The following is a 27013-nucleotide window of genomic DNA, read 5'->3' on the forward strand; positions in this document are numbered from 1 at the left end:
TGTCGCTGTGCCGACGACCCGCATCGATGCTTCCACTGCCATGACGAATGGACGAGAGACGGTGGGCGGGATGGTGGACATCCGCTGGGATAAAGTACATAATGTGGGTGGTCCAAAAGAAGAGTACACGGCCGGATGCTGCAAAACAGTAGACATCAGCCTGTATGCAGTCCACGCCCGCCCACGCCACACACCCGCCGCCTGCCCACCATGTCGACTGCTTTTGCGCGTCCCATTGACTGGGACAAGAAGACGGTCTCGGTCTCAACGACCTCCGTCTCGGATGGCTCCGTGGACGTCCCGCCGCTGGGCGACCCGGCCAACGAGCGCCGCTTCTGGTGGCAGCGGCGCACCAGCCGGGGCTACGACCCCGAGAACATTGCCACGCTGCCGAGCGTGTTTGACGACCCGGACACGGCCGACAAGTACCAGCCGCCGGAGAATTGGTGTGTACGCGGCAACGCTGTCCTTTCCATGTCCATGTTCGTTCGTGACTAACCGCGGCCCAGGGAAAACATCAAGCGCTTCGACCCGCGTGCGCGGTGGACCTGGCGCGAGGAGTATGCGCTGCTGCGCAAGATTGACCTGCGCATCATGAGCTTTGCGTGCATTATGTTCATCGCGCTCGAGCTCGACCGGTCGAACCTGGGCCAGGCGCTGTCGGACAACTTCTTGACCGACCTGGGGCTGACAACAAATGGTATGTCCTTGTTTTGGTCTCCCTTCGCTCGCCTTCTTGTCCTCGCTTCGCTCGCCTTCTTTTTGGCTGCCGCTGACCACCCAGACTACAATCTCGGCAACACCGTCCGCCTCATCTCCTTCCTCTGCGCCGAGATCCCCTCGCAGCTCGTGTCCAAGTGGATGGGCCCCGACCGCTGGATCCCCCTGCAAATGTGTCTCTGGAGCATTGTCGCCGGCTCGCAGTTCTGGCTCCAGGGCCGGTCCTCGTTCCTCGCCACCCGCGCGCTCCTCGGCATTCTCCAGGGCGGCTTCATCCCCGACGTCATCCTGTACCTGTCCTACTTTTACAAGCACTCCGAGATGGCCCTCCGCCTCAGCTGGTTCTGGGGCATGGACACGGGCGGCGAGATCATTGCCGACATCCTGGCCTACGGCATCCTCCACCTGCGCGGCGTGCACGGCCTGTCCGGCTGGCGGTGGCTGTTCTTGATCGAGGGCATCATCACGCTCCTGGTCGGCCTGCTGGCGTTCCTGATGATGCCCGCCGGGCCGTGCCAGACGGCCAGCTGGTTCCGCGGCAAGAACGGCTGGTTTACGCCGCGCGAAGAGACCATCATCGTGAACCGCGTTCTGCGCGACGACCCGTCCAAGAGCGGCATGCACAACCGCCAGCCCGTAACGCCCAAGCTGCTGTGGAAGAGCCTGTGCGACTACGACTTGTGGTAGGTCCCCTGGGTGTGTCTCGCTACTTCGTCTTGGTTCACTTTACTAACGTCCAGGCCCTTGTATATGATCGGTATGCTCTTTGAGATCCCGTCCAGCCCCCCCAGCAGCTACTTGACGCTGTCGCTTCGCGGCCTGGGGTTCACGACCTTCCAGGTCAACCTCCTCGCGATTCCCCTCAACGTATTGTCCAGTATGTCTCTGTGCCCCGTCTCCGTCTCCGTCTCCCATTTGGCTCGTCCTCCGCTCACAGCACAGTCTTGACCATGTTTCTGCTGGCCGCCTTCTCCGAGTGGTCCGGCCAGCTCACCTTGTCGTCCCTCTTCGCCCAGGTCTGGGTCCTGCCGTTCCTCGTCTGGCTCGAGGTCGCCTACTCCAGCGCCAGCAACAAGTGGGTCGTCTACGCCGTCATGACGCTTTTTCTGTCGCAACCCTACGCGCACCCCATTCAGGTGTCCTGGAACAGCCGCAACTCCAACACGGTCCGCTCGCGCACCGTGTCGGCCGCGGCCTACAACATGTTTGTGCAGCTGTCGGGCATCATCAGCGCGCAAATCTACCGCGCCGACGACGCGCCGCTGTACCGCCGGGGCAACAAGGTGCTGCTGGGCATCCTGGCGCTCAACTTTGTCGTCTACGGCTTTGCCAAGGTCTACTACGTCAAGCGCAACCAGTACCGCGACCGCGTGTGGAACGGCATGACGGAGGAACAGCGGCTGCACTACCTGGCGACGACCACGGACGAGGGCAACAAGCGGCTGGACTTTCGGTTTGCCCATTAGGGGCGTGTGTTTGTAAGGCAGACGAACAGGTTAGGTAAAACGGTGAAGTATGTAGACATAAAACAGGTTGTGTGCCACACAACATGATACGACAGACACGACTGTGGGCGGCACGACAAGCAGTTGCAACTCTCATTTTATTCCTACACAAAGACACTAAACTTATACATCACTTCTGAAAGAAAAAAAATTATTAAAAATAGTCGTGACTGCTCACCCTTTACAGAAGAGCAACAGCGCCGACCATGACAGCCAGCAGGACACTGGCGGCACTGACGACGATGTTGGCCGAGCCGGCGGTGACGACGGCCGTGGTGCTGGTGCTGGCGCTGGACGTGCTGCCGGAACCGGAGCCGGAGCCAGAGCCAGAGCCCGAGCCCGAGCCAGAGCCAGAGCCCGAGCCAGAGCCAGAGCCCGAGCTCGAGCCTGAACCAGAACCGGAACCGGAACCGTGGCCGCTGGTCGAGTTGGTGTAGCCGCCCGAGGGCACGACCGAGCCCGTAGGCTTGCCGGCGGGTGTCGTCTTCGTCTTCTCAGTCGCCGTCTCCGGGCACCAGGTGGTGAGCAGGGTCACGACCTCGGTGGTGACGTGGCCGACGGGGCAGTTGGTGACGGTGGGCGCGCACGAGGTGACGGTGTACGTGGTGGTGGACAGGATGGTGGAGGTCGTGAAGGAAGAGGTGGCGGAGGCGGTGGCGGAGGCGGTGGCGGAGGCGGTGCCGCTCTTGGTGGCCGAGGCGGAGGCCGAGCCGGCACCCGAGCCAGACACGGATGTCGTCTCGCAGTCCGCAATGGACGACGGCGCAGCCGAGGCCGAGCCCGACACCGAAGCCGACGCCGAAGCCGAAGCCGAAGCCGAGGCAGAAGCCGAGCCAGACACCGACGCTGACGCCGACGCTGACGCGACGGCCGACGACGACGACGAGGGCGGCGACAGGCAGACGTGCTCCTTGTACAGGACGGTCGAGTCGAGCACGCTGTTGTTGTTGCTGGCGACAAACTCGTGCTGCATGTGCGTCTTGTTGAAGAAGTGCAGGCGCGACCAGCCGTAGGTGGCGCCGGCGTCGTCGAGGCCAAAGGCCTGGTACTCCGCGAGCGGGTACGTGAACGAGTCCATGCCGCCCCAGTGGCCGGCGATGCCGTTGATCAGGTACCAGGGGGCCGACGGGTTCGCGTAGCCGTTGGGGTCGACGGTGCCGTTGGTGAAGACGGGCACGTTGCGCTGGTAGACGTGGAAGTGGCCCTGCAGCACGAGGTCCACGTTGTGCTCCTCAAATAGCGCGGCAAAGGCCGTCGAGCAGTTGGCGCAGTTGTCGCCCGACGAGAACCACGGGCGGTGGCCGAGCGCGACGACCCAGGGCGTGGCGCAGCGGTCGACGCCGGCCAGGTCCTTGGCGAGCCAGTCGACCTGCTCGTTGGGGTAGCTGCCAAAGGGCCCGCCCGACAGCGGCGCCTGCTCGTCGTTGAGCAGGCCGTTGCCCAGGTCGGTCTCGGTGTTGAAGTAGACGTAGTGCACCATGCCGTAGTCGAACGAGTACCAGAAGCTGCCGACGCCGCCCGACGTGTCCGCGGGCATGCGGAAGTGGTTGCGCACGCCCGTGAAGTTGGTCTGGCCCGCGACGCAGATGCTGTTGTCGTAGCTGCCGGAGCCGCCGTTGTCGCAGTTGGCCTCGTGGTTGCCGACGCCAATCATGTACGGCCGGTACGCGCTGATGGCCTCCATCTCGTCGTAGAACTGGTTGAGGATCGTCTCGTACAGCTGCGGGCCCTCGGCGATCGTGCCGTCAATGTAGCCCGCCAGCTGCTCCTTGAGCCAGTAGTCCGCGTACGCAATGTCGCCCGGGTGCACCACAAAGTCGTACGTGTCGATCTCCTCCACGAGCGAGTCCACCGTCGTCTTCTCGCCCGGCGTCAGCACCTCGTTGGCGTCCGTCTTCTTGTTGGGCGTGTCCGTTAGCCCGATCGTGCCCGGGCCCATCGTGCCCAGGTCGCACACAAACGCCACCGAGTACGGCGTGAAGTCGCCGGCTGCGCGCGCCGTCTTGAACGTGTACGGGCCGTACACGGTCTCGTTGGCCAGCAGGTCCTGCGGCTGGTAGTAGTACGTCGTGTCCGGCAGCAGCCCGTCGATCAACACGTGGTTGTTGTACGTCAGCGACGTCGGGTACGTCACCGACACGTGGCTCGTCGCCCGGTGGATCATCGTGTCGGCGCTCAGGCCGTACAGCACCGTCGGCCGGAGGAGGTGCTTGAACGTGTTCCAGCTGACGACCATGCCGTCGTCGCCGTGGTAGGCCACGCGCACCTGGCTGGTGACGGACGAGTTGGGCATGATGGAGCTGGCCGCGGCGTGGCCCGCCAGGAGGAGGAGCGCGGACAGACGCATGGTGGTGGTGTGGTGGATTACAACAATAAGGGGAAGAGGAATGGCGAATGACTGAAAGAAGAGGAAGAAGATGAAGAAGAGAAGAAGAGAAGAAGAAAAGAATGAATGACAAACGAGTGACGAAGGGATGCTGCAGATCCGTTGACGAGCAGAAACAAAAGGAACACGGACAGACACATGGTTCGCTCGCCCTATATAGTCCTTGCGTGACGAGTCCCCGGTCGCGAAGACGGCTGCCAAGCATTTCCCCGAACCTCATCTAGCGTCCCAAGCTTCGCCAGCTTTCCAGTCTTCGACCCGTTTTCGACCCGGTTTCCACCACTTTGGCAACTTGTCGGGTCCCCCACACTAGCGTGCCAATGGACTTGTGGGCACGTTTGTTCTGCGTGCGCTGGGCACGTTCCTGACAATCAACAGTGGCGTCGGACTACTGACTGACTAAACGAGGAAAAGGTGTGCATCATTTCCCTCAGCCTTGCCGTGCAGGAGACTGCCAGTCTGCCCGGTCCGCCTAGTCCAGTATGTACCGTTGCTGAGTAGACAATCGGCCTCGTTAGGTTGCTTGTGCTTGCTTGCCCGTTATCCTGCTTTGATCGTTGCCTTCGGTAGCCTTTTCTGGACGGCTGTTGGCAGCAGTGCATGAGCTGTGGGCGTCGGTGGACGCGTGTAGCCAACATGTTGTGGGTTATGGACCAAAATAGTGGACAACCAATACAAGGAAATTGAATACACGCGACTGAGTGCAAAGAAAATAAAGTACAAGGAATTGGCGGGCATCTTCCGCTAACTGCATGTACCCAGACACGGAAGACGGCACTAACAGGGAACATCTCGGTGTCTGTTTCTGGCTACGCAAAACGACTGCAGAAATTGAGACGCCAGCAAAGTACGATCGTATGGCCCAAAGAGTGGTCCCAAGTCTGGTCCAAAATCGAAATGATGGACATCAAGACGACGACCACGTGCGGCCGTCCGATGTCGTACTTGGCTCTCGCCTGGCATGTGGAGACCAAAACGTGCAGGGGTCGTTGGAGAGACTAGGGACCGTGGTGAGCGACCTGGCGAGGCACCGAGGCAAAAGCTTGGCTAGTCATGTTGGGCGACCGCTAGGCCAATGGCATAGCGGGAATTACAAGGCGATGCGACGGTGCCTCTGCGTGGAGACGAAAGGAAGAGACGACATGACAGAACATAACGACACAAAAATAAAGGGCCAATAAAAGCTACCTTGTTGAGGCTGAAAAGCTGAAAACGACACCGGAGACATTCCGCGTTTGTTGTGCGCACGGCCGTAGCAAAAATCACAATGTACGAATTATGGTATTCAAAAATAGAAAAATCAATAATCAAATATTCAAAAGTCTCATGAATCGTGACGAGGGGCTAATCATCCGCGTCGTCCATGCCCCGTGCGCCGTACTCCGTATGAATCCTGTCCCTCTACTCAAACGTCGTCCCGTTTCCCGTGGCAAAAATGTGCTGGAACCACGCATCAAAGTCCTCCATGGGTGGCATCGGCTCGGCGTATTGTTGTTGCTGCTGTCCGGGGTGGCCGTAGACTCCCATGCCTGGAAGCACGCCGACATCGGGCACAAACGGCTGCGGCGGCGGCGGGAGAGATGGCAGGATCTGGGAGGATCCTGGAGGACCGGGGCCGGCAGCATACCGTCCGACCATCCCCGATGGCCCCATGCCCGGCGACGGCGACGGCACGCCCAGACTGCCGGGCCCACTGCCTACACTGCCCACACTGCCACCGCCTCCGCGCTGCAGATCCGACTGGACGCCAAACATGGCCCAGCCCGCCATAAACGCCGACACGACGTCGTCAAAGCGAATGTTGCTGCCGCCGTGCTCGTTGGTCTTGAGCGACGGCGTGGGCGCGTCGCTGGTCGGTCCGCCGGGGAACAGCGAGTCGATCAGCAGGACGCCGCGCTGCGCCAGCACGTCGTGCAGGCGGCCCGACAAGTAGGTGCGGGCGTACTGGATGGCGCTGCGGTAGGTGGCCTGCTGCTCGCGGGCGGTGGCGTCGGCGTCGGCGTCGGCGTCGGTGGTGTCGTTGGTGTCGTTGATGTCGACGTCGACATCGACGTCGACGTCTTTGCTGCACAGCACCTCAAAAGACAGCAGCAGCGCCGCCGTAATGCAAAAGGCCGTGTGGGTCCACAAGGACATGTCGCCGGCCTCGGTGATGTTGCGGTGCTCGCGCAGAATCGTCATGGCGGCCGACACGCAGGTGCGGCGCGTGTGGATGTAGGGTGGGGGTGTCGCCGAAGACACGCCCTTGGGCGGCGCCTGGAACGACCGGAACAGAAACGGCCGGTGCACCATGATAATCTTCTCGGCCGCCGTAATGGCCATGCTCTGGCGGGCAATGGCGAGCCACGGCACCTGGGCCTCGAGCACCGGGTCCTGCCGCAGGAAAAACGGCGGGATGGCCCGCACCACCCGCCGCATCTTGTGGTCCATCGCCAGAATGTGCTCGTACTGCTCGTGCAGCGGCTTGCGCGCCCGCAGCGGGCCCAGGCCGTCGGCGAGCTCCGGCACAAGCCGCGCGAGCGTGCTCAGCACAATGTTGTAGCTGACAATCGTCGGCCGCGTCGGCGGCTGCTCGACCAGGCCGTCGCGCTGGTCGCCCGCATGCGGCTCGGTGTCGTCGCAGTTTCGCGGCAGGCCGGTCGCGTACTGCTGCGGCTGGATCCCGTAGGCGTCCGTAAAGGGCATGGCAAAGTGGTCCTGGATGACCATCTGCAGCCACACGCGCCGGCCAATCTCGCGCTCGCGCCGCTCGACAGCAAACACGCCGTCGGTTCGTTCTTTGGCATCTGCATTTGCATTTGCATGTCCATGCACACCGGGCCGCCGCGCCGGGTCGTCCGCAATCTTGTGCACGCCCAGGCACTCGGCAATCCGCACCGCCGCCGCCATGAGCGTCGCATTGAGCTGGCTCAGGCCCAAGTTGTGGGCCACCTCCGTCGAGATGACAATCGCCTGCACGGCAAACAGCGACACATTCTGTAGAAACTGGCCCTCGTGCAGCACGTCGAGCATCGCCTGGAAGAGTGACTGCGCCGACTGCGGGTCGCTCGGGTCGACCGCCAGCGGTGGCGCCGTCGCCGTGGCGCCAAACGCCGGCGCGTGGCCGTACTTGGGACTGTGCAGCAGGCAAAAATGGGTCGCCGCCAGCACGGCCAGGTACAGCGCCAGCCACTGCGGATGCTCCGTCTCGCCCGTCGTCCAGAAGCGCGTGCACTGCGCCAGAAAAGTCGGCGCGTGCAGGCAGCTGTGATGCCACGCCATGTGGCGCAGGTGGAAGCGCACCATGGCTTCGGCGCGGTCGCGGCCGGGCAGGTTGTCGCGGACGACGCGGGCTGCCACCAGGGAATAGAGGATCTGCTGCGAGTAGTAGTGTGTTGGGCCGTTGGTGTTGTATTGGCACGTGCAGCGCCGGTGCGGGTAGCAGCTGCCCGTGTTGCGGCCCCAGGCGACGTGCTCGAGGGCCGTGACAATCAGAGAGTCCTGCATGTCCTGCGACGATGCCGACGCCGATCGCGATTTGGGGCGCTGCCCGTGGGGGTGTGGTCGTGCGTCGGCGCTGGCGAGCGCGTGCGATGCTTGCAATGCATGCGATGCATGCGGCGGGCTTCCTTGCTCTGGTGATCCGGTCCTGGCCATCGAGAGCCCCGACACGCCGGTCGGATCGCCGTCGTCGCCCGTCCCCGTCTGCCCGGACTGCAAGAACTGCACGCGGTCGGCGAGCCGCTGCAACACGCGCGCCACGCCTTGTCCACCACCGTGTCCGCCGCTGTGTCGTCCACCATGCCCAGCAGCGCTCGCCAGCTCGGCACGCAACGAGTCCAGAAAGGCAATCTCGCGCCCATTTTGGCTAATCACGCGCCGCAGCCGCACCACCTCGCGGCTGCAGTCCAGGCCCAGCCGTCGACAGCGCGTGCACGGAATGTCCTTGCTGCATTTGCGCTTCGACCGGGTGCATTCTGTGACGTCAGCGGTGCTCAGGGGCTCAGATTGTATCATCTCCTAAGACCGCATACATCACCAGTTTGTTTGGCTGCAAAACTCACCTCGGCATGCCAGTGACTGGCGCTGGGATATGCGCGGCTGCGTCGTCGCCGACGCCATCTGCGGCCCGTGTTGCGAGTCAGTCGCGTTGTGTTCATGTGTCTCTGAATCGTGGTGTCGCGTGTCGCTTCCGATGGCGGTTGCTGTGCGTTCACATTGTACAACGCGCAGGGTCTGCTTTTTTGCGGCGTGCAGCTCAGTTTGCGCCTTCCGCGGTCCAGCCTTTTGATAGGCACTCTGGCGGATCCCGCCGTCGACCGGCGTGGGGAGAGAACAGTGCCTGAATACTGTCTTAAACACTGTAATCGCACGGTACGATGCCCGTTTAAGGGAAGTCTTTCAAGCCACACTTAGTGCGCCACACCGTTACATAATCCTTTCAGAACGGACCCTGACTTGGTCGAGATAAAACAGGGTACGCCTTAGCGCATCATCTAAGGGTTCGTTAGCCTCCCTTCTCAGGAACCTTCAACCAACGTCAACATCATTGTTAACCACCTAGCGACCGTCACTCAGAAAAACGAATGCAGCCGGTGTGGTGACAGTTTTGGAATCGTCTTCAAAGACCACGTGATGGCAAGTTAGACCCCAAACGGGCTCATTCTCGCTCGTGTTTTCTATCGCACTCGGGTCAGGTACGTCGCTGGCCGACAGTACCGGGGTGGGCGAAGACTGCACTGGAGCAAGATATAGGCCAAGAGTGCCCCGGGTAACGTTGTTTCTGTCTTTCTTTTCGTGCTTGTCGTTGTCTTTGGTTTGACACGCCGTTCGATGCTTTGCCCGATCATCGTGCCTATGTGTTGTGTAACGTCGACCTCCCACTGTTTGTGTAGAATGCGACCTCTGCCCAGCAGCGGTGCGGTGAGACGCGGGCCGGCAGCACGCAAAACATCCGAGACGCGCAACTCGCACTCCACGTCGCACAATCCATCGTCATCCAGGACGCGGCGAATCCGCCCCAGGATGCACGAGACCAGTGACCAGGACACATTTTGATTGTCCACGGCACGGGACGCGACGCCGACCGACACGATCACAGGTCTGTCGTGTTGAGCTCGTGTCGCACGTCCAATGCGGAGGACGTCAATCGATGTCCAGTCGATCAGAGAAAGGGCACCAATGACTTTCTGCCGCGTTGTCGACTCCCACAATGCGTGGATAGCGTGAGGACTGACTGGACCGGAGACAGTCGCAGAATAAAGAACGCACTCCCGCCCAAATGGGTAGTAATGGCCTCTTGGTGGCCATGTCTCGTAGAACCAGGGTGTCGTTGCACTCGATGTGCGTCCTAACAGACGGGGCTGCGATGGGAAAGACGAATAGTACAACGAGGCCTCTTCTTCAGAAGGTTCCTTGAAGTCGTACCTGTCGGTTCTGTGATGTTTAACAGTGGTCACAGTTGAGTCTCCTGATCCTCTTGTTTTATCCGATTCGTCGGAGCTATTGTTCTTTCGAAAGCTACCCGATGGCCCAGCGAGGTTGGATGCCATGGCTCAGTTTCGCAGGAAGGTTCGATGCCAGTGTAGAGATTGTATAAATTTGGAGGAGAAATGTGCCGATGTGAGAGTCACAACCGTGTTGCGGTGAGTAGAGCGATGGTTGCAGTTGGGTTTGCAGCTCCGTAACTTGACGAAATTTTGAGAACTGGATTTTTCGGTGGGCAGTACCATTCACTACGCACAAGGCGCAATAGGCAAGAGCCATCAATACGCAGTCAGAGGGAAGGCGCGACCGTGGGATGACATAAGACAGCCCAAGACGTCAACCCGTGACTGTTGCACAGGACCCACTTTTCACACGACGAGGCTGTATCTTGTTTAAACAGAGTTGTAAATTCCGAGTACATTACTAATGATTCTGATCTAAATAATTTACTACACAGCGGCCATCTCCCATGCCCGGCGCCAACCATCATACTACTGCCACGGTTTGGGTCGCCGCGGCCTCACTCGCTACCAGAGCAGCAACCCGCTTGTCCCTGCGATGGACAAAGAACCACGACAGCAGGAGGGCCGTGATGTCGACGACCAAAAAGATGAGACAAATACCATACGAGACATGGTAGGTGGGGCCAAAGACGGTGCTGTAGATGCGCGGACCGGCGATGCCGCTGAACTGGGCCATGGCGTTGGTGAAGCCGATGCCGATACCGGACGAAACAGTGCCTTCGAGCGCACGCATGCGTTCGGGCCAGATGACGGGATAGGCTGAGCCGGCACAAGAGACGGCCACAATCAGGAAGAGGTATTTGACGACGTTGTTGTGGACAGTGAACAAGATGATGTAGCAAACGATGATGGTGGAGGCGACTAAACGTGGTTAGCGGGCAAAAAGACAATGCGGGAATGCGGAGCAGAGTCACTTACTTCCAACGGCTGTCGTCCAGGGCCGGATGATTTTCTTTTGCAAAAGGTAGCCGAGAGTATTGAGGAACAGGAACGTCGCAACATATGGAGGCTGTTAATCAGTGTTAGTAAAACAATATTGAAAAAAAGGGTTTTTTTTAAAAAAAAAAAAGGTCATGCCACGCCACTCACAATATTCATCAGCTGCGAGTTGGTGGTGGTGGTAAAGCCCAGTTCGTAAATGACGGTCGGTAGCGCATAGCTGATACCAAAGCCACCGATGCCGTGGCCGATCCAGTAGATGCTAAAGGTGTAAAAGGTCGGGTCGGAAAAGAGCCGCTTCAGCGCCTTCCAGTCCCAGTTCTTGCTCCAGCCGGTGGGTGCCCGCTCGCCCAGGCGGCCACTGAGATACTGGCGCTGCTTTTCATTCAAGTGCCAGGCCGACTCGGGGTAGTCGGGCAGCCAGACAAGGGCAATGACGGCCAAGACAATGGCCGGCAGGCCCTCGATGATGAAGAGCCAGCGCCACCCGGAGATGCCCTGCAGGCCGTCCATGAAGCTGACGGCGTAGGCCAGCAGGCCGGACAGGGCGCTCGAGAGCTGGCCGACCGAGTAGAAGAAGGCGATGCGGTTGGGCAGCTCCGTGGGCTTGTACCAAAAGGCCATGTGGTAGAGGACGGCCGGGTAGAAGCCGGCCTCGGCGGCGCCAATGGCGAACCGCGCGCCCATCATGCCGCCAAAGCTCTGGGCAGCCGCCGACGAACACGCCGCGGCGCCCCAGAAGAAGATGAGGACAAACATCCAGCGCGAGGGCCGGAAGACTTTGAGCAGCAGCGTGTTGGACGGCTCAAAGATGAGATAGCTGTACGAGAAGATGGACAGCGTCCAGGCCCACTGCGACGGGTCGAGGTTGAGCTCCTTCTTGATGCCGGTGCCGGCCTCGAGGTTGATGATGGCGGCATTGGAGTAGTTGGCCGAGTCGATGACGCGGAAGACGTAGACAAGCGAGTAGAAGCCGACGAGCCAGATGTCGGCCTTCCACATGGCGGCTTTGTGAAACGCCGGGTCGACATCGTCGGGGACGGCAGCATGTTGCGGAGCGCCGTTCTCGTTGTCGGACGACGACGACGCGGCCGCAAAGACAACGGGGCTTTCACCGACGATGCCGGCAAACTTTTTCTCGGACAAGTCTTCAGCCATTTTGGTGTGAGGAGTGGAAGACGACGTTGGAGAGTCTCGTGGACGCCGGACAGAAGTAAGGAGACTTGATTGGCAATATAAGACTGTCGTAGGGCTGTCGTTCACAAGATCCTCCACGTTTTTGCTCTGCCGTCGGCTGCCAAGACTATCTCGTCCTGTACGACGTCTGGTGCGTGTTGATGGAAGACATTTTGACCAATGACATTCTCCTCTGGTGCGGACGTTTCTGTATCGTCCCTTCGGACCATTTTGCGGACCATTAAACGGAGGGTTACGCGGACCTTTAAAGGCATAGTAGCTAGAGCCACTTCAGCCTTGCGTGATCCAGCCTCTAGATGGCACACACGTCGACTGCGGTGCGGATTTGCAAGGCCAAGGCACCACTGCAGACTAACAAACGGAACCTAGTCCCAGAGAGGAAATTATCGGGATCCCTCTCAACAGGCTGCCGATCTCCAAAGGTCTGAAAGCAAGTTCTCCACGGGTGTGCACTTCCACGCTGTCTTGGAGGCAGGTTATGAAAGTAGACGGACGGAAGAACGAGGATCCGAGGTGAAGGACTCAACAAGTCATACTAGATTGCAGTGGACAGCATTGAGCAGCCATTGAGGGTGGGGTTTTAAGAGCCCTGACTCGTGCTCACGAAAGCGAGATTGAGCTTGCCGAAGTCCAGTGCGAAGCAACGCTAGACGTTGGCGAGGGTACAACAACATCGTTAGCTAGCTGAGAAGACAGACGACATCCAGAGAACCCTGTCAAGATGTCTTGAGAGGCACAAAATTGTGACACTGAAATGATTCTATCCGTGATATCTGTGACAGTCTATCGCCATCTTCTTCATCGATGGCAGGATAGATAAGACGCGGCCAGCAAGGGTACACGTACGACATGCAAAGGCTGCCCATGCCAGCAAACTGCGAATACAATGCACAAGAGTCGGTTCTGTGGCAGATAACAACCAGTTGTCCTATCCGGCGTCAGCTCTTCCAGTGCACATACCTAATGCCATGGTCCGCACATTTACTCGCCCTCGCCCTACGGAATAGAAGTCAGTGATATGTCACCCACACATCCTTATATTTTTTCCCCTTTCTTTCCCTTCTTCGTTATGTCTGACACAACTTTCACTGATGCACCTTGTCACGTCAACTACGTTCCAAATGGCGTGGTATGGGGGTGCAAGCACGTCGACGCTAACGGAGCCCCACCCGGCCAAGCATCCCCAATCACCCCCAATCACGGCGGCCCTGTCTACCCGGTCCGGACAGTTTCAGAGATCCCCGCTCGGGTCCGTGACGTGTGAGTCCTCGACGTTGAGACGTTCATATACGTCGTAGGCTGCTGTCCCCTCTCCGGACCAATTCAAAACGGCAAAGGCCGTGCCGTAGAGGCCGGCTGTGTTGTGTGAGATAATGAATGCATCTTACGCCCCGTACTCTCAATTGCCAGCCTCGATCTGAAGACATCGAGAACCCTCCGAGGCACGCCATCGTTCCTTATTTAGTCGTACTCTCCTCCCTTGACCAGAAACAGTTGTGGACGTAGGCTGGACAGAACCCTGACTTGCCATCACCACGAACCATCTCTTTTTTTAAAAAATAAATTCTTTCGCCCCGAATTTCAAATGGCCCCCGGCGCAATCGACACGACGGTAGACGCGGCTGCGGCTGCGGCCGGCTCGGACAAGAAGGTCCTCATCAAGCCGTGGAGCCGTCCTTCGGTGACCAAGGAGGACCTGGAGTGGGCCGACCTGCCCAAGATCGACCTGAGCAAGTTCGATGCGCCCGGCGGCAAGCAAGAGCTGGCCCACGACCTGTACGACGCCATCAGCAAGGTCGGCTTCTGGTCGGTGGTGAACACGGGCATCGACGACGAGCGCGTGCTGCGCCAGTTCAGCATTGGCAACACGTTTTTCAAGGAGTCGCTCGAGGAGAAGCGCCGGTTCCCGTGCAACTTTGCCGACGGCGAGTACTTTGGCTACCGCGAGAACTCGCGCTGGATCGGCGACACGGGCGTCAAGGAGAACATTGAGATGGTGCGTCCTGTGTATTTCTGTGGAAAGAAAATAATATCGCCTTGCAACGTCTGCTAACACGCCCAGCTCAACATCCCCAAGGCCATCCCCCAGTGGGACCACATCGGCCGCCACGCCGTCGTCGAGGACAACTACGCCGAGATTGCCGCGTTCCACCGCGATGTCTGGGAAAAGGTCGTGCGCAAGCTCTTTGTCCTCATCGCCATTGTCCTCGAGCTGCCCGACGAGGACTACCTCGCTGACGCCCACGACTACGACAAACTGTCCGACGACCACCTGCGCTATATGATCTATAATGTCCGCTCCCAGGACGAGTGGGACCGCGCCCAGGCCTATTCCAAGGGCGGCCACACCGACTTTGGCTCGCTGACGCTCCTCTTCTCCCAGCACGTCGCCGGCCTCCAGATCCGCACCCCCGAGGGCGCCTGGAAGTACGTCCGCCCCGTCGACGGCGGCATCACCTGCAACGCCGCCGACACGCTGACCTTCCTCACCAAGGGCTTCATCAAGTCCACCGTCCACCGCGTCGTCACCCCGCCGCAGGACCAGATCAACATTCCCCGCCTCGGCCTGCTCTACTTTAGCCGCCCCGGCGACGACACCCCCATGAAGCCCGTGCCGTCGCCGCTGCTTGAGCGGCTCGGCCTGCTGACCGACGAGGACAAGGCCGACACCGGCGAGGTCGTGTCCGGCACCGAGTACGTGCGCGCCCGCGTCAAGGACGTGCACCACAAGACGGTCTTGGACAAGCGGGCGGGCACCGACTTTGTCTTCAAGGGCCTCAAGGTCGCCAACCACTACGAGTAGGGAGGAATGTACCGATGGGCGTGGAACGACACAGAAATGAAGGTGCCAATGTGACAAGAATGAAAGAACAAGTCAATATTTGTAGAGATGGATCGATCTCCATGGTATTTTAAATATGGTATTGTATATAGTTAATACATTGTTAGGAGTATTTGTACTAGTCCCCTTGTCAGGCCCATGTTTGCTTTGTTTTTATGTAGCCATGAAAGGCTTCAAACGAACCGGAGAATTCTTGCATCTTTCCATGATGGTGTCATAAAGCTACGGTTATACTTTTACTTCCCACCCACTCGACAAGATATACAATGTGCGGGACATTGCTGGTTGCAACAGCGCTATTGACAACTTGGAGGTCCTCCGTTGGCCAAATTGTAAGGGAACCAACCGGATGGTATGAATAATGTACCCCGGTTTTGCCAAGTAGCCGCAAAAGACGGAAGGTGAAGTTGTGCTGTGGCACTTTCCACAGACCGATACGTTGTCTAAATCGTGTTCAAGATGTGTGACATGTAGGCCGGACGTACTAGACAGATAAGAGTGACTGAGTGTCGTACGACATTGTATCCGATAAGGGCAAAGTCGTGGGTCGCCGGCATGGGCCTATGGCCCAAGGGATGCTTGAGTAGCTGATCATTGAGGCGACGGCGGAGAACATCCAGTTGCGGCACGAGGTCGTCGTCATGCGCATATCGGAGACCACGGAACGGGGCGGGTGTCGAGTCCGTCGAGTTACCAAAAGGAGTTCGGCGCGCGCGTCCAGGCGGCCATGGCAAGGTCCGGGGATTGCATCTCTGCTGAGGGCGCCTTGTCGTCATTTGTTCTTCTTTCATTTTGAATCCATAGCAAAAGTAGTATTGCGTATTAATACATGTAGACATCATCTTGCATCACAGGTATCTAACTCCCGACACACACCTTCTTTCCGGTCTTCCAGTTTATGTTCAAAAGTTTATGTTGAAAACAAAACGACCCTCAAAGACAATGACAAACATAGAAACTCAAAAAGGCTGCCGTGACAGAGACAGTGGCAACAATATTAGACGTAGAAGCCCGTCCAGACAGGGCGGCATTGGGGGTTGCAGTCGGGCTTCCCGTGGCGCCAGTGCTGGTCGCCGCAGCCGTGGTCTGCGTTGAGCCGGCTGCAATGGAGGCTCCGGTATCGGGGTCGACTCGTACGGCACACGGGGGCAGGAGGTGGCGCGTCTTGTCTGTGGAGACCACTCCGTACTTGATGCCCTTTTCCGCAACGAAACTGGTGATGTTGATTGGATAGTAAAAGGATGCGGCGCCGAGGAGCGCACACGACGAAGGCGTCGAACTGTTGCTGCCGCTGCCGCTGTTGCTGACATTCATGCCGGGAACAACAGCTGGCGGCGCACCCGTACGCGTCGTGAAAATCATGTCGTACATGAGGGGGACTTGAACGACGGAGCTGGGCACGTCTTTGTCGCCTGGATAGTCGACGACATATACCAACGTCAGCTCCACAAGGAACTGGCCAATGCGGCCAGCGATGGAGTCTTCGCTAAAGTGGACGAAAAAGGCATACTCCCCATCGCCATTGTTCTTTGTTTGAGGGACGGGGCCAGAGTCCGAAGAGAGGTTGACCACTTGACCTTCGCCCAAGGCAACGCCTTCGTTGGCCAGGTCAAACAGCCTGTAGCTGAGCCGAAGTTGCAGAACAGACCCAATGTCGGGGCGGCTCAGAGCAAAGACAATGGGCATCGCACCGTCAAACGCAGCATACGTGTTGTTGAGGGGAAAGACCAAGTCCACATTGACGACGCCCGGCGAGATGTCCATGTCGGCTTTTGCGACACGTGTGCTGACCGCAGCGTTCGCCAGCGCGGCGTAGGCCACAGACGACCAAGCCAACACGGACGCCATCTTGCCTGCTGGGTCAGAGAACAGTCGCATGCGCATGGTTGGCTGTGGGAACGGAGGTTCTTGTGCGGGTAAAAGTGGGGGCGAAATGCGACATGCACGTTTTGGAATGAGAGATCAAAACACAAGAGTGGAAAGAAAATGTAAACAGAGCAGAGGGATGAGAATGAGAAGAGATAAAATGAAAGCGAAAAGACAAACAGAAAATCATCGACGAGAAGCGAGATTGGAGAAATGCGTGCGCACGTTTCGTGTCTATCCGTACATTCGTGCTGTCACAATACCAAATGCAAATGCGACGTACAAAGACAGCACAGCCACAGCAGCCACCAACAACAACAGGAGGACCGCTTGGCTCTTGGCATGGCACTCGAGAATCGCTCAAACGAGCAAAGGGCCGTCTTGGCATTGGCGCCCCAGCACATGTGAGGGGAGGCGGAATCCGGATGGATCGGCACGGGCAAGCAAATAAAGGAGGCTTGTGTTGTATGTCTTACAATATTTTTCGATTTTCACTCTGGTTGGCGACAGGGGCAGGCGCTTCGTTTGTGTGACGACGCAGGGCTTGTCGCCTTTGCTCACTATCACACATTTCCGGTCCTCCCTTCGACTCGCATGCGGATCTTCTCGGGTGCAACCTAAAATGAAGCGTAACCTTATCTGCACTGACATCTGGGCAGGTTATACCCTATTTGGTAAGAACCCGCCATGAGTCCGCGTTTATGGGCAGGCTGTGTCATACGAACATGTTGTCATTTGAAATATCCAAACGTTTGGTGTGGGCGCTCCACAAAACAATGCAGCAGACGACCGAGCTTCGCGAGTTTATCCACCGGGACGTATGGGGGTAGTAAAATTGGATACATTCTGGCGAAAAAGAGGATCTGTCAATGGGTAGTTTCTGTCAATTCTGTGTAAATATTGCAGTCTTTCTCGGGCAATTATGTTAGAACAGACGCGAGCGTACCCGGTTTTCAGCAGAGATGTTTGCTCTTTCGTTACCTGTCTTCAGCTACGTAGATAATGAGGGGCAACGACAGACGTGTGCAGATTATTTAGCCCAACAGTGCTGTTGTAGGTTCTATTTGGCACAGTATTATAATTTGTGCCATCCAACCAAGGATTCCGACAACAACTATTCCGTTGCTTAACCCCACTTGCCACGATAATCAAACGCCATTCGCAGTGTGGCTCACGGCCTTCGTCTTACTGGGGGCATCTAGCATGATGCTTTTTATTTTTACCTTGTATGTATACATCGACTGGTCGTTACACAGCGGGCAGTGTTTTGAGGCTCAGTGACAATGTCGTAAACAGGAACCGTTACGCGTATCTCGAGGATCTCAAATCTGCACAGTCCTTAGCAGAGATGACGGACCGCGAGGGATAGTAAGCGCCTCCTGTTGCGTGTGCTCGTACATGAAGCGGAGCGCGCCGCCGCTGCCCGTGTAACGAATTTTGACCGTCTGGTTCATGCCTAGTGTGGGATCTTTTCTTGCCTTGAACTTGTCGATCAACACGGCATTGGTAGCATCAAATGCAAGAAAGGAGAGGCCTCTGTAGTCTAGGCCGTCTACGACAATACGATTACGGCGCACTTTTCTAGGAGTGTGCACCTCGGGCGCATCGAACCCGTCGGGTATACCAGATGTTACAGGAACAGGGGGTGCTGTGAGTAGAGCTGGGGTGTCGTCCTGGTCGTCTTGCTCGCCTTGCCCGTCCTCGTCCGCTGTACCGTCCATAGTGTCCTCTAGTGACGAGCGCCGCAGCGGTGATATCAACGTCTTGTCGCTAGCATATGCAACAAGCACCGACTAACGGTTGCGGTGCCGAACAACGACAGTGGTGATTTTATGTGGCGGGAGGTCGGCGCCAGCTACCACTCTTGTACCGTCTGGTAACAACACAGGTGTCTTCATCGCGCGGCGGATCTGGAACATTTGCAGCGTGGCCTTCAGGGGACCGGCCAGAAACTCTGCGCTCCAGGCAGCATCACGGGCGGCCACCGCAATAGCCTGCGCGTTCACATCAGCTTGAGCCTTTGGGACGGCAGAAACAGATGTGATGTCTCCCTTACCGACGGGATGCTTCGACCCCACTTTGATGACCACAATGTCGCACTGGCCAGCTTCACTGTGCGTGGCCGCTCGCACGCGCGTGCGGCTGTTGCGGTTGTAGGTCACATCGGCGAGATCGCGGACCTGGCCTTCCCGCAGGTCCACTTTGACGTCAACGAGGAGCAGCTCACCCGCGACGGAGCCAAGGATCAGTGCGTACGCAGCTGCGGCGCCGATCTGGCCGACGCCGACAATTGCGATGGAGACATTGGCATGATGTTTGCAGACGACATTTTCGTTGCCAAGTTGTGTGTCCGGTGGTGAGACTTGTTGGTCTGTTCACATTTTGATCTATATAGAGAGACGGACGGAAACGGCCGAGCGTGGTGAGGGTGGGGTGATGCGCCTAGGCCGTGACACCTTAGATCAACAGGTTTCCAGTTTAGACCTTTATCTGTGTTAGTAGGCGGATTACTCATTCACACTTGTTCCCCCTACACCAAGTTCCCCCTACACCAACCTAACTCGACATTGCGCCACCAACACGCATCGCCGACAGTTCTCGATCAGTCCACCAGCATCATGTGTTCTTTATTTGTGGCACCACACAACTATAACAAAATAGTACGGGAACTCGGCTGTCATATCCATTGAAATCAATGCGCTGATACGTTTCTGTCGTCTAAAGTATATATTTGCGCAAGGAAACCATTGTAGCCAATACCCTCTAAACGCAATGTCTATGATACTATCCATCGACGGATTACGACCAATTTTCTACGACATTAGTCCTATAACTAACTAGCATTGAGTTATTTTAACACAACAGTAGCAATCATGTCTGGCATCCCAGAGCTTCTTTACCATACGACCCTGACAGTCCTGGGCAAAGACGGTGAAACGGCGGCGCCAACTCGTAGCGTCTACGTGCTCGGCACACACGCCACGGTCGAGGCCGCCAAGGCGTTTGCTTCCAAGGCCTTGCAGGACCTCGGCTACGAACCCTCAGACTTTGTCCAATACGACGTCCGTGACGGCACGCGGCCCTTGGCCCACGGCGACGGCGTCGTCGTCTATGCCAAGGCGCCGGCCGGCCAGGAGTTCGTCGTCGGCCTTGACACGACGCCCAACGACCAGGGCTTTTTGGCGGGACCCAACGGCACCATCCAGCTGTCGGCGCATCCCGACAACGACGGCAAACGAGAGAATGACCTGGCCCGCCATCTGCACTACGTGCTGCAGACCGCCATCGACTACAACACCTGGGTCGGCGACGCCTTTGAGAAGACCGACATTGAGGGCTGCTACGTGCACCGCGCCGACGCCTTTGCGGCCGCCAAGAATTGTCTCAAAGGCACGGGCTACGACTTTGCGCAGTACGACCAGCGCGACGACCTGCGCGAAACGGACGAGGTACGTATTTTGGTCTACGTTCGTCGTACACTGTTTTATTTTTATCGTTGGAATGCTCTATCTATGTCCTTGGGAAAACCCTTATTAAGAATTGTTCAGTGGCCGTTCGGCGACGACGTCCTCGTCCACGCTGTTTCGCAAACGGGAGAGAACTTTTCGGTGAGCGTGTGTACGATCCCGGGCGCTCACAAGAAGCACTCCAAGAAGAACGGAAAAAAAGAGTAGGTATTAAATATACGTACTTTTATTTTGATCATGCATCGTAGCTAACTGTACGTCCGTGTGGTAGGTGAAATGAAAAAGGACTTCGCTGGTTGATGGAGGTCAGCCTTCGAAAAGGCTCTGACCGGATTTGTAATCTTTAGTGCCTATACGGAAGCGAATGCTTCGCGACATTCTGAACGCCCTGCTTTTTGTTTAAGGTCGCGGTATGGCACAGCGAGAGCCGGCCGCTGGTCTACAGGAGGGCATGCGACGGGAAAAAGGTGACTAACACACAAATAATCATTTCCCCATTCCCGAGTCCTTTGGGGTGCCGTGGGTGAGAGCAGATCTCCGCCATTTCCTCTCTCCATCTGGATGAACGTTCCGCTTCAGGGTTGTGTGGATGGTCTATGTAGCTCTTCGCAGAAGGGACACAGGGGTGTGATGTCTGCGACCTCAACTGTGGAAAGATATAAAAGAAACTGTTACGGGCGTTTAAATATCTTGGTCGCTCATGTGATTTCGTGTTCCACTCCGAACACTCTCCCATCCCGACCCACCAGATTGTTAGCCGAGGCCGTCATCCATGGTTGCTAAATCGAACGTGAGCTTAAACAATACCAGAAAAATAATATGTTGCTGTCTTCTGTGATGTTATTGCTGAAATGAACGCGCTGCGCCGAATTAAACGACAACTATGTCATCCGCCTTCTTCTTCGTCGTCTGAAGCGCCACCGCGCCCTCATGCTTTCGGGAGCGATTTTCCATCCATGTTGAAAAACACCACCTGCACCGTAATGTCGTCGCGGATCTCGCGCGAGAACGGCGGGCCGTATACCAGGCGGGCCGCCAGGGATGCCTCGTCGCGGCCGCCGAGCGCATTCCGCACAAGATGCACGGCCGCATTGCCATCGCGGGTCGTCGTGTAGCTGGCGTGAAACGCCCGGCTGAGCCGCACCGGTCGCTTAGAGGGTGTTGTGGCCGGACCGGGCCCCGCAAGCCACGCAGCAACGAGGTCAACTGCCTGCTGGCTGGACAATCGGTCCCACAGGCCGTCCGAGGCCAGAATCATGAAATAGGGCGCGCCCGCCTCGAGCTTTGTCGAGGTCACCACCGGCTCGGCCGTCAGATACGGCGGCGTCTTGACCCGGTACTTGGGCGGCCGCAGCGGCGCAGCGCCCATGTACCGCTGGTACAGCGATTCCTGCAGGGCCACCGGCCACTTCCAGCGGCAGTCGCCAAACGCGCGCGAGACCATGATGCCGAGCACGCGGCCATCCTTGACCAGGGTGTCTTCCTCGCCGGGGTGCTCCGCATTCAAACGCGCGACCTCGTCCGGGTTGGTGCCGGCCTGGTCCACGGACAGCGGAACGGCCTCCCATCTGTCCTCTCCTTTGTCTTTGCTCGCCTGCAGGCGGCCGAGGACAGCTCGCGAGTCGCCGGTGCAGGCTACGTGCAGGTTGCACGTTGCGGGATCGTACAGGGACAGCAGGGCACATGAGCCCGCCCACGCCGGCGTCAAGGTCTTGATCTTGTCGGCAAAGCGCAGCGACCGGCTGGCATGGATACTGTCGTCGGGCAGCTGGGCAATCTCAGCGGCGGTCTTGATGATGCGGTTGTCGAGGTCGACAAAGGCCTTGGTGATGGCCTGCTGCACTACGGCCTGGTTCGTAAAGATGGACGTGCGTGATTGAGCGGCTGCAGCGTCGTTGAGGCTGTTGCGTACGGCCTGTACTAGTGTCCGGCTGAGCAGCTCTGCCGTCTGCCAGCCCGCGTGGCCATCAAACACAGCCCATGCCGCCCAGCGTCCCTTTGTCTGTGAACGCGGCAGCGAGAATGTGCCATGTGTGTAATAGTCCTCGCTTTGGCTGTTGGATGCCAGCTGCATGCCGTCGTAGCGTGTCACGCCCGGCACGGTCGCACCAACGCGGACGGTGAAAGCGCCTTGGTGCAAGATGCCCGTCACTTCCTCGGGCGACGGTCCTCGCAGCGTGCCGACGTGAGCAGGGTCGGAATCGAGGTCTGGTGCGCTGAGCGTCTTGCTCGGCTCGTTTTTGCTCAGAATCCACCACGCCGCGGGCACACTGGCGGCACCGGCTACGGTCGCGTAGGTGATCCAACTGGTGGAAGCCTTGAGCTGGACACGGGTCGTGACTGATCGCCGTGTTGTGGTAAAAAAGACCATCGTCGTCGGTCTTACAGTCCTCTCCAGGCCGCTTGCTGAGTGTTTCGCGCGTAGCAGAGCCATGCTGGCTTTTCTGACTTTCAATGTTGCAAGGAGATGTCAAATGGAGGTGGATGCAGGTCGCGGCCAAATCCCCGCCCTGGGGAGAAGGAGGCTGAGCAAAGCCCTTGACACTGCAGCAGTGACACATTTGCTGAAAACGGAAGGTACCGTTGCGTCACGCTTTCCTTTCCACTTGGATCGAATCGCAAAAATTGACATCGCGCCGTTTGGAAACATCGCCACCGAAATGGCAGGTACGATCGTATGACAGTGCACGTAAGAAGGAAAGAGCGACTGAGCGACTTCCATTTGCATGGCAAGCCGAATACCTTCACGTGATACAGACAAAAACGAGAAATGCACATAAAGAACTCAAAATTTCAATTCTGTAAACTGTTTTGCCTTTTCTTTGACTCTTATCAACAAGAGATGCGAAACGCAATCCGCTTCGCACGCCGGCCCTCGAGTATATCCCCAAGCGACAATGAACGATACAGCGCCAATAAATTAATGGAAGCGGTTCTTGTCCTTCTGGACGTCGTTCTCCAAAAAGACCTCGACTGCAAGGAGTTAGCACAAACACGCCCAGCAACGTCGAATTCGGCACAGACGAGGAGGACTCACTCTTGTTGTTCATCTTGGGGCCAATGTCGTTGGACAGCGCGCAGCAAATGGTGCCAATGGCACCGAACGCAATCGACACAAGGCACACCGTGCGCAGGCCCACCACATACGTCTGCTGGAAGGCGGCGCCGGCGGCCGCCAAAATCTCGGCCGTGATGCCGGGGATCTCGGCGGCGGTGCCGGCGCCAATGGCCGTGATCAGCTGGGTGGCCATGCTCGAGTCGGCGCCCGCAGCCATGGCGGCGGCGGGGATCAGCGTCTTGGCCTGCTTGCCCTGGACGTTGGATAGAATCGCCAGGTAAATGGACGAGGACAATGCACCGCCGGTCCAGCGGGCCACGCCGGCCAGCGCGCCTGAGATGCCGAGCTCAGTCTGGGGGACGCCGAACTGGATCCAGGTGATGGACAGCGTCTGGGCCCAGCCGTAGGCGCCCTGGGCAAGAAAGGTGAAGACCATGATCATGGCCATGTTGTCGGGCTTGGCGAGTGCGAGCAGGGCGCCAAACAGCGTCATGACGGCGAAGACGGCGGTGTACTGAATCTTCCAGTGGCCAATCCGGATGCCAAAGAACCAAAGCACCATAGAGCCCGTGATGAGGCCGAGGGCCTGGGGCAGCGTCAGCTGGCACTGGTACGAGACGGACGAGCTGGCGTCGGTCCAAAAGACGTTGATCATGGTCGGGTACACAATATTGACCGAGTAGAAGAACATGTTGACAATCATGCCGCTGATGAACGGAAAGAAAAACTCGCGGCCCTTGTCCTGCGCAAACACCCAGGGGGGCGCCAGCGGCTGCTTGAGGTTGCCAAAGTGCTCCCAGAGGCCAAAGACGACGGTGACGCCGAAGCCACTCACCAGCAGGCCCACGACGATGGGATCGGAGGCCGGGATGATGGTCGTGTAGATGACGCCCGTGAGCACAAGCGTGGCGCCGACGGTGAACAGTGCCGCGCCGAGGTAGTCGAGCTGCCGGACGGCCTCGTTCCAGGGAATGCCGCGAGGGTGCTTTGGCGGGTGGTAGAGCCAGATGAGCAGCGCAAACGAGATGCCGACCAAAATGGCGGGCGTGTAGAACATCCAGCGCCAGCGTTCGGGGCCCTCGGTGATGGAATAGCGGCCGACAATGGGGCCGAACAGCACAGCGACCCAGGTGCTGGAGTCGGCAATCAGGATGCCAATGTGGCGGATCCGGTTGGGCAGCAGCTCGGGCAGCGCAAAGGCCGCGAGTTGGCACAGACCGGCGCCGACACCGATGAGCGCCGAGCCGGCAATGATGGCCTCGGTGCTCTTGGCGGCGCCAATCACAATGTACCCGATGAACACGGACACGTTGCCGCTGATGATGAACCAGCGCCGACCAAACAGATCCGAGTTGCCGCCAAAGAGCATAAACGAGATGGCCGTGCACATGGTGTAGACGGTGGTCCACCAGGCGGCGTTGGCTGGGTTGCCGAGCTGCGTCGCGATGAACGTCTGCGCCGCGCTGAGCGACGTGACCATCCAAAAGGAAAGACCGTAGGAGCAGGAGAGGACCTATTTGTTAATGGATGCCACCAACCGACACGAAGTTTGTTCCACAATGCAAGATCACCTACTGTAACGACAATCCACGTCTTGAGAGTGACGACATCTTCGTCACGGGCTTCGTTGGGTACGCCGGCAGCGGGCGGGACGTCGACGGGAGCAGAGCCATTCTCGACATCAGGGCCACTGCTGTGGTCGGCCCGCTCGGCCATTTCGACTTCCGTTTTTTCCTCCATCATGGAGGCAGATGGGGGGAGGTAGGTCGATCAAAGTGCTGAGGTATATGGTGATGCAACAGGGGAAAGTTAAAAACGAAAATAAAGGAATGGGAACGAGTATGCTTTTATTGATTGAAGTAAAAACCAAGGAAAGGGAGTCAGCCAGGAAAAAGAGACCCATCTTTAGAAATTAGATGCAAATACCTGGGTTAAACGAAGCGATCAGTGGGGATTTAAATGTAAAATAAAATGTATAAGAGACAATACGGGAAGAGGTCCGTTCCAGGAAAACATCTGGGGTCTGGGGTATGGCCTAGCACTGGCACTGACAAGATCCTTGTGAGAGGAACGAGAGTGGAGAAAAATAGACTGAGGTGTGTAAGGCCGGTGCCAATGGAAACCTGGAACCGTTCTACCGTCGTGGACCTTACCGTTATAGTACTGTGCTGTTTACTACGTCGCGTGTCGTCAAAAGAATTACTTCTTTATCCCTCCAGCTCAGTCGCTCATTACGGCACGGTACCGGATGATCGGGGTTTTGGATGACAATGGATGCCGTGACAACTAGGTCATGCATCGAGGGTAGTGATGGGACGTGTGGATACTCGCTTTAGTGTTTCCATATACTATTCCTATTCCCCAGATACAAATACGGGGTAAAAATCCACTGTTTGCCTCGTCTATCTCGGGGAAGCTTCTCCACAGTCTTTGCCACGCCCTCCATCTCCATGATGTTGCTCCACTTACAAAATCAGGACAATGTGACCATTGTAAATGTGAACGTGGGTTGGTTGTTTGATTGTGCCGAATTTGTAGCTGCTGATTCAGCCTTTTATTTCAAGACCCACGACGTTGGTGAAAGAGGAACAGACTAAACATGTGCGACCGCCAACTAAAGACGGGGGCAAATTCAGGCGAGCGGGTGCAATTAATTTTATTGAGTCGCATTTCCTGGAGCTCTCCTGGCTGTCATGTTCCCGGCTGGAGTTATTACACTTTTGTTTCAAGCAAGCTTCCCCTCAGAAAAGCTTCCATTTTTGTCACCGTTTGCCAACAAGTATTGGAGTATCGGAGTGTCGTTGTATCGGATGCCAGGAGGAAAATGGTGCGAAAAGGGGTGAATGAGTGGGAGAGGGGGAATGAAGAGAGAGGGAATTGGAGGGAATGCGGAATGAGGCCCTCTGGATGACCAAACGCCTGGACCCGGGTGACCTTAACCACTACTTAATGTGACATGGATATCAAGTGCTCTTTATTCTTTCTTCGCAGTAACTTCTTTTGTCGATTCTATCTATGGCGTGTGTCGTTCAGTACAGCGTATTTGCGCAGGTACATTTCATACAAAAGTTGCCCGAATGTCCATTTAACATTATGCTTGAAAATGAAGAAGGTCACTAGCGGGTATAGATACACACGAAATGTGAATAAGAAAAAACAAGAACAAAAGGGACGAAACATAAGAGGGAACGGTACTTCCGTGCAAACGTAAGCACATTAGACGTCAAACCTCGTCGACGTGGAGCTTGTAGGGACGGGGGCTGCCGAGAGCGACCAAGCGTGGAGAAATCGGAGATGGACGTTTGTTAATGTGAGGCGGAGACATGGACAAGGTGGAGAAGCGCCGACTGGAGCTTGCGATTGGCCAACTTGGATTTTTTAAACAACACAAAAGGAACGCCTGGCGCTTCGGGAACCCTTACCCGGACGAGTGAGAATAAAAAGGTCAGACGTGAGAGAGTTCGGAGTATCTGCAAAATCGCGTGCAAAGAGACTCCGAGCTCCCTGTCTCTGTCGAGTCATTGTTCTAGGTAGAATACAGAAA

At 57.4% G+C, this 27013-nt stretch overlaps 13 protein-coding genes across 13 annotated transcripts; 3 read left to right on the plus strand and 10 right to left on the minus strand.

Annotated features, from left to right (window-relative positions):
- Positions 1-210: 210 nt before the first annotated feature.
- On the plus strand, positions 211-2186 carry SPSK_06066 (uncharacterized protein; the record flags this gene model as incomplete). The annotated part of the gene is made up of 4 exons (XM_016732774.1): positions 211-446; positions 510-1403; positions 1461-1597; positions 1663-2186. The coding sequence occupies 4 exons, from the start codon at positions 211-213 to the stop codon at positions 2184-2186; spliced, it is 1791 nt and encodes a 596-aa protein (XP_016591948.1).
- Positions 2187-2406: 220 nt separating this feature from the next.
- SPSK_06028 (acid phosphatase) lies at positions 2407-4572 on the minus strand (the record flags this gene model as incomplete). The annotated part of the gene is made up of 1 exon (XM_016732736.1): positions 2407-4572. The coding sequence occupies one exon, from the start codon at positions 4570-4572 to the stop codon at positions 2407-2409; it is 2166 nt and encodes a 721-aa protein (XP_016591949.1).
- A 1440-nt stretch (positions 4573-6012) lies between these two features.
- On the minus strand, positions 6013-8712 carry SPSK_05935 (uncharacterized protein; the record flags this gene model as incomplete). Its single annotated transcript, XM_016732643.1, has 2 exons — positions 6013-8567; positions 8655-8712. 2 exons carry the CDS (start codon positions 8710-8712, stop codon positions 6013-6015), a joined length of 2613 nt encoding a protein of 870 aa, XP_016591950.1.
- Positions 8713-9150: 438 nt separating this feature from the next.
- On the minus strand, positions 9151-10142 carry SPSK_06464 (uncharacterized protein; the record flags this gene model as incomplete). Its single annotated transcript, XM_016733170.1, has 2 exons — positions 9151-9445; positions 9475-10142. 2 exons carry the CDS (start codon positions 10140-10142, stop codon positions 9151-9153), a joined length of 963 nt encoding a protein of 320 aa, XP_016591951.1.
- A 421-nt stretch (positions 10143-10563) lies between these two features.
- SPSK_06201 (uncharacterized protein) lies at positions 10564-12197 on the minus strand (the record flags this gene model as incomplete). Its single annotated transcript, XM_016732908.1, has 3 exons — positions 10564-10961; positions 11019-11109; positions 11190-12197. 3 exons carry the CDS (start codon positions 12195-12197, stop codon positions 10564-10566), a joined length of 1497 nt encoding a protein of 498 aa, XP_016591952.1.
- Positions 12198-13821: 1624 nt separating this feature from the next.
- Positions 13822-15039, plus strand: SPSK_06351 (gibberellin 2-oxidase; the record flags this gene model as incomplete). Its single annotated transcript, XM_016733057.1, has 2 exons — positions 13822-14232; positions 14299-15039. 2 exons carry the CDS (start codon positions 13822-13824, stop codon positions 15037-15039), a joined length of 1152 nt encoding a protein of 383 aa, XP_016591953.1.
- Positions 15040-15521: 482 nt separating this feature from the next.
- SPSK_06756 (uncharacterized protein) lies at positions 15522-15869 on the minus strand (the record flags this gene model as incomplete). The annotated part of the gene is made up of 1 exon (XM_016733453.1): positions 15522-15869. One exon carries the CDS (start codon positions 15867-15869, stop codon positions 15522-15524), a length of 348 nt encoding a protein of 115 aa, XP_016591954.1.
- A 142-nt stretch (positions 15870-16011) lies between these two features.
- Positions 16012-16962, minus strand: SPSK_06485 (uncharacterized protein; the record flags this gene model as incomplete). The annotated part of the gene is made up of 1 exon (XM_016733190.1): positions 16012-16962. One exon carries the CDS (start codon positions 16960-16962, stop codon positions 16012-16014), a length of 951 nt encoding a protein of 316 aa, XP_016591955.1.
- Positions 16963-18266: 1304 nt separating this feature from the next.
- SPSK_06734 (uncharacterized protein) lies at positions 18267-18665 on the minus strand (the record flags this gene model as incomplete). Its single annotated transcript, XM_016733432.1, has 1 exon — positions 18267-18665. The coding sequence occupies one exon, from the start codon at positions 18663-18665 to the stop codon at positions 18267-18269; it is 399 nt and encodes a 132-aa protein (XP_016591956.1).
- Positions 18666-18737: 72 nt separating this feature from the next.
- SPSK_06569 (uncharacterized protein) lies at positions 18738-19512 on the minus strand (the record flags this gene model as incomplete). Its single annotated transcript, XM_016733271.1, has 2 exons — positions 18738-19315; positions 19506-19512. The coding sequence occupies 2 exons, from the start codon at positions 19510-19512 to the stop codon at positions 18738-18740; spliced, it is 585 nt and encodes a 194-aa protein (XP_016591957.1).
- A 305-nt stretch (positions 19513-19817) lies between these two features.
- Positions 19818-20618, plus strand: SPSK_06559 (uncharacterized protein; the record flags this gene model as incomplete). The annotated part of the gene is made up of 2 exons (XM_016733261.1): positions 19818-20393; positions 20493-20618. 2 exons carry the CDS (start codon positions 19818-19820, stop codon positions 20616-20618), a joined length of 702 nt encoding a protein of 233 aa, XP_016591958.1.
- A 721-nt stretch (positions 20619-21339) lies between these two features.
- Positions 21340-22845, minus strand: SPSK_06252 (pyruvate dehydrogenase; the record flags this gene model as incomplete). Its single annotated transcript, XM_016732958.1, has 1 exon — positions 21340-22845. The coding sequence occupies one exon, from the start codon at positions 22843-22845 to the stop codon at positions 21340-21342; it is 1506 nt and encodes a 501-aa protein (XP_016591959.1).
- Positions 22846-23331: 486 nt separating this feature from the next.
- SPSK_06109 (uncharacterized protein) lies at positions 23332-25209 on the minus strand (the record flags this gene model as incomplete). The annotated part of the gene is made up of 3 exons (XM_016732816.1): positions 23332-23384; positions 23449-24982; positions 25045-25209. 3 exons carry the CDS (start codon positions 25207-25209, stop codon positions 23332-23334), a joined length of 1752 nt encoding a protein of 583 aa, XP_016591960.1.
- Positions 25210-27013: the final 1804 nt, after the last annotated feature.

Source organism: Sporothrix schenckii, assembly GCF_000961545.1.
Source record: "Sporothrix schenckii 1099-18 chromosome Unknown Cont38, whole genome shotgun sequence".
In the NCBI taxonomy this organism is placed as follows: Eukaryota; Fungi; Ascomycota; class Sordariomycetes; order Ophiostomatales; family Ophiostomataceae; genus Sporothrix; species Sporothrix schenckii.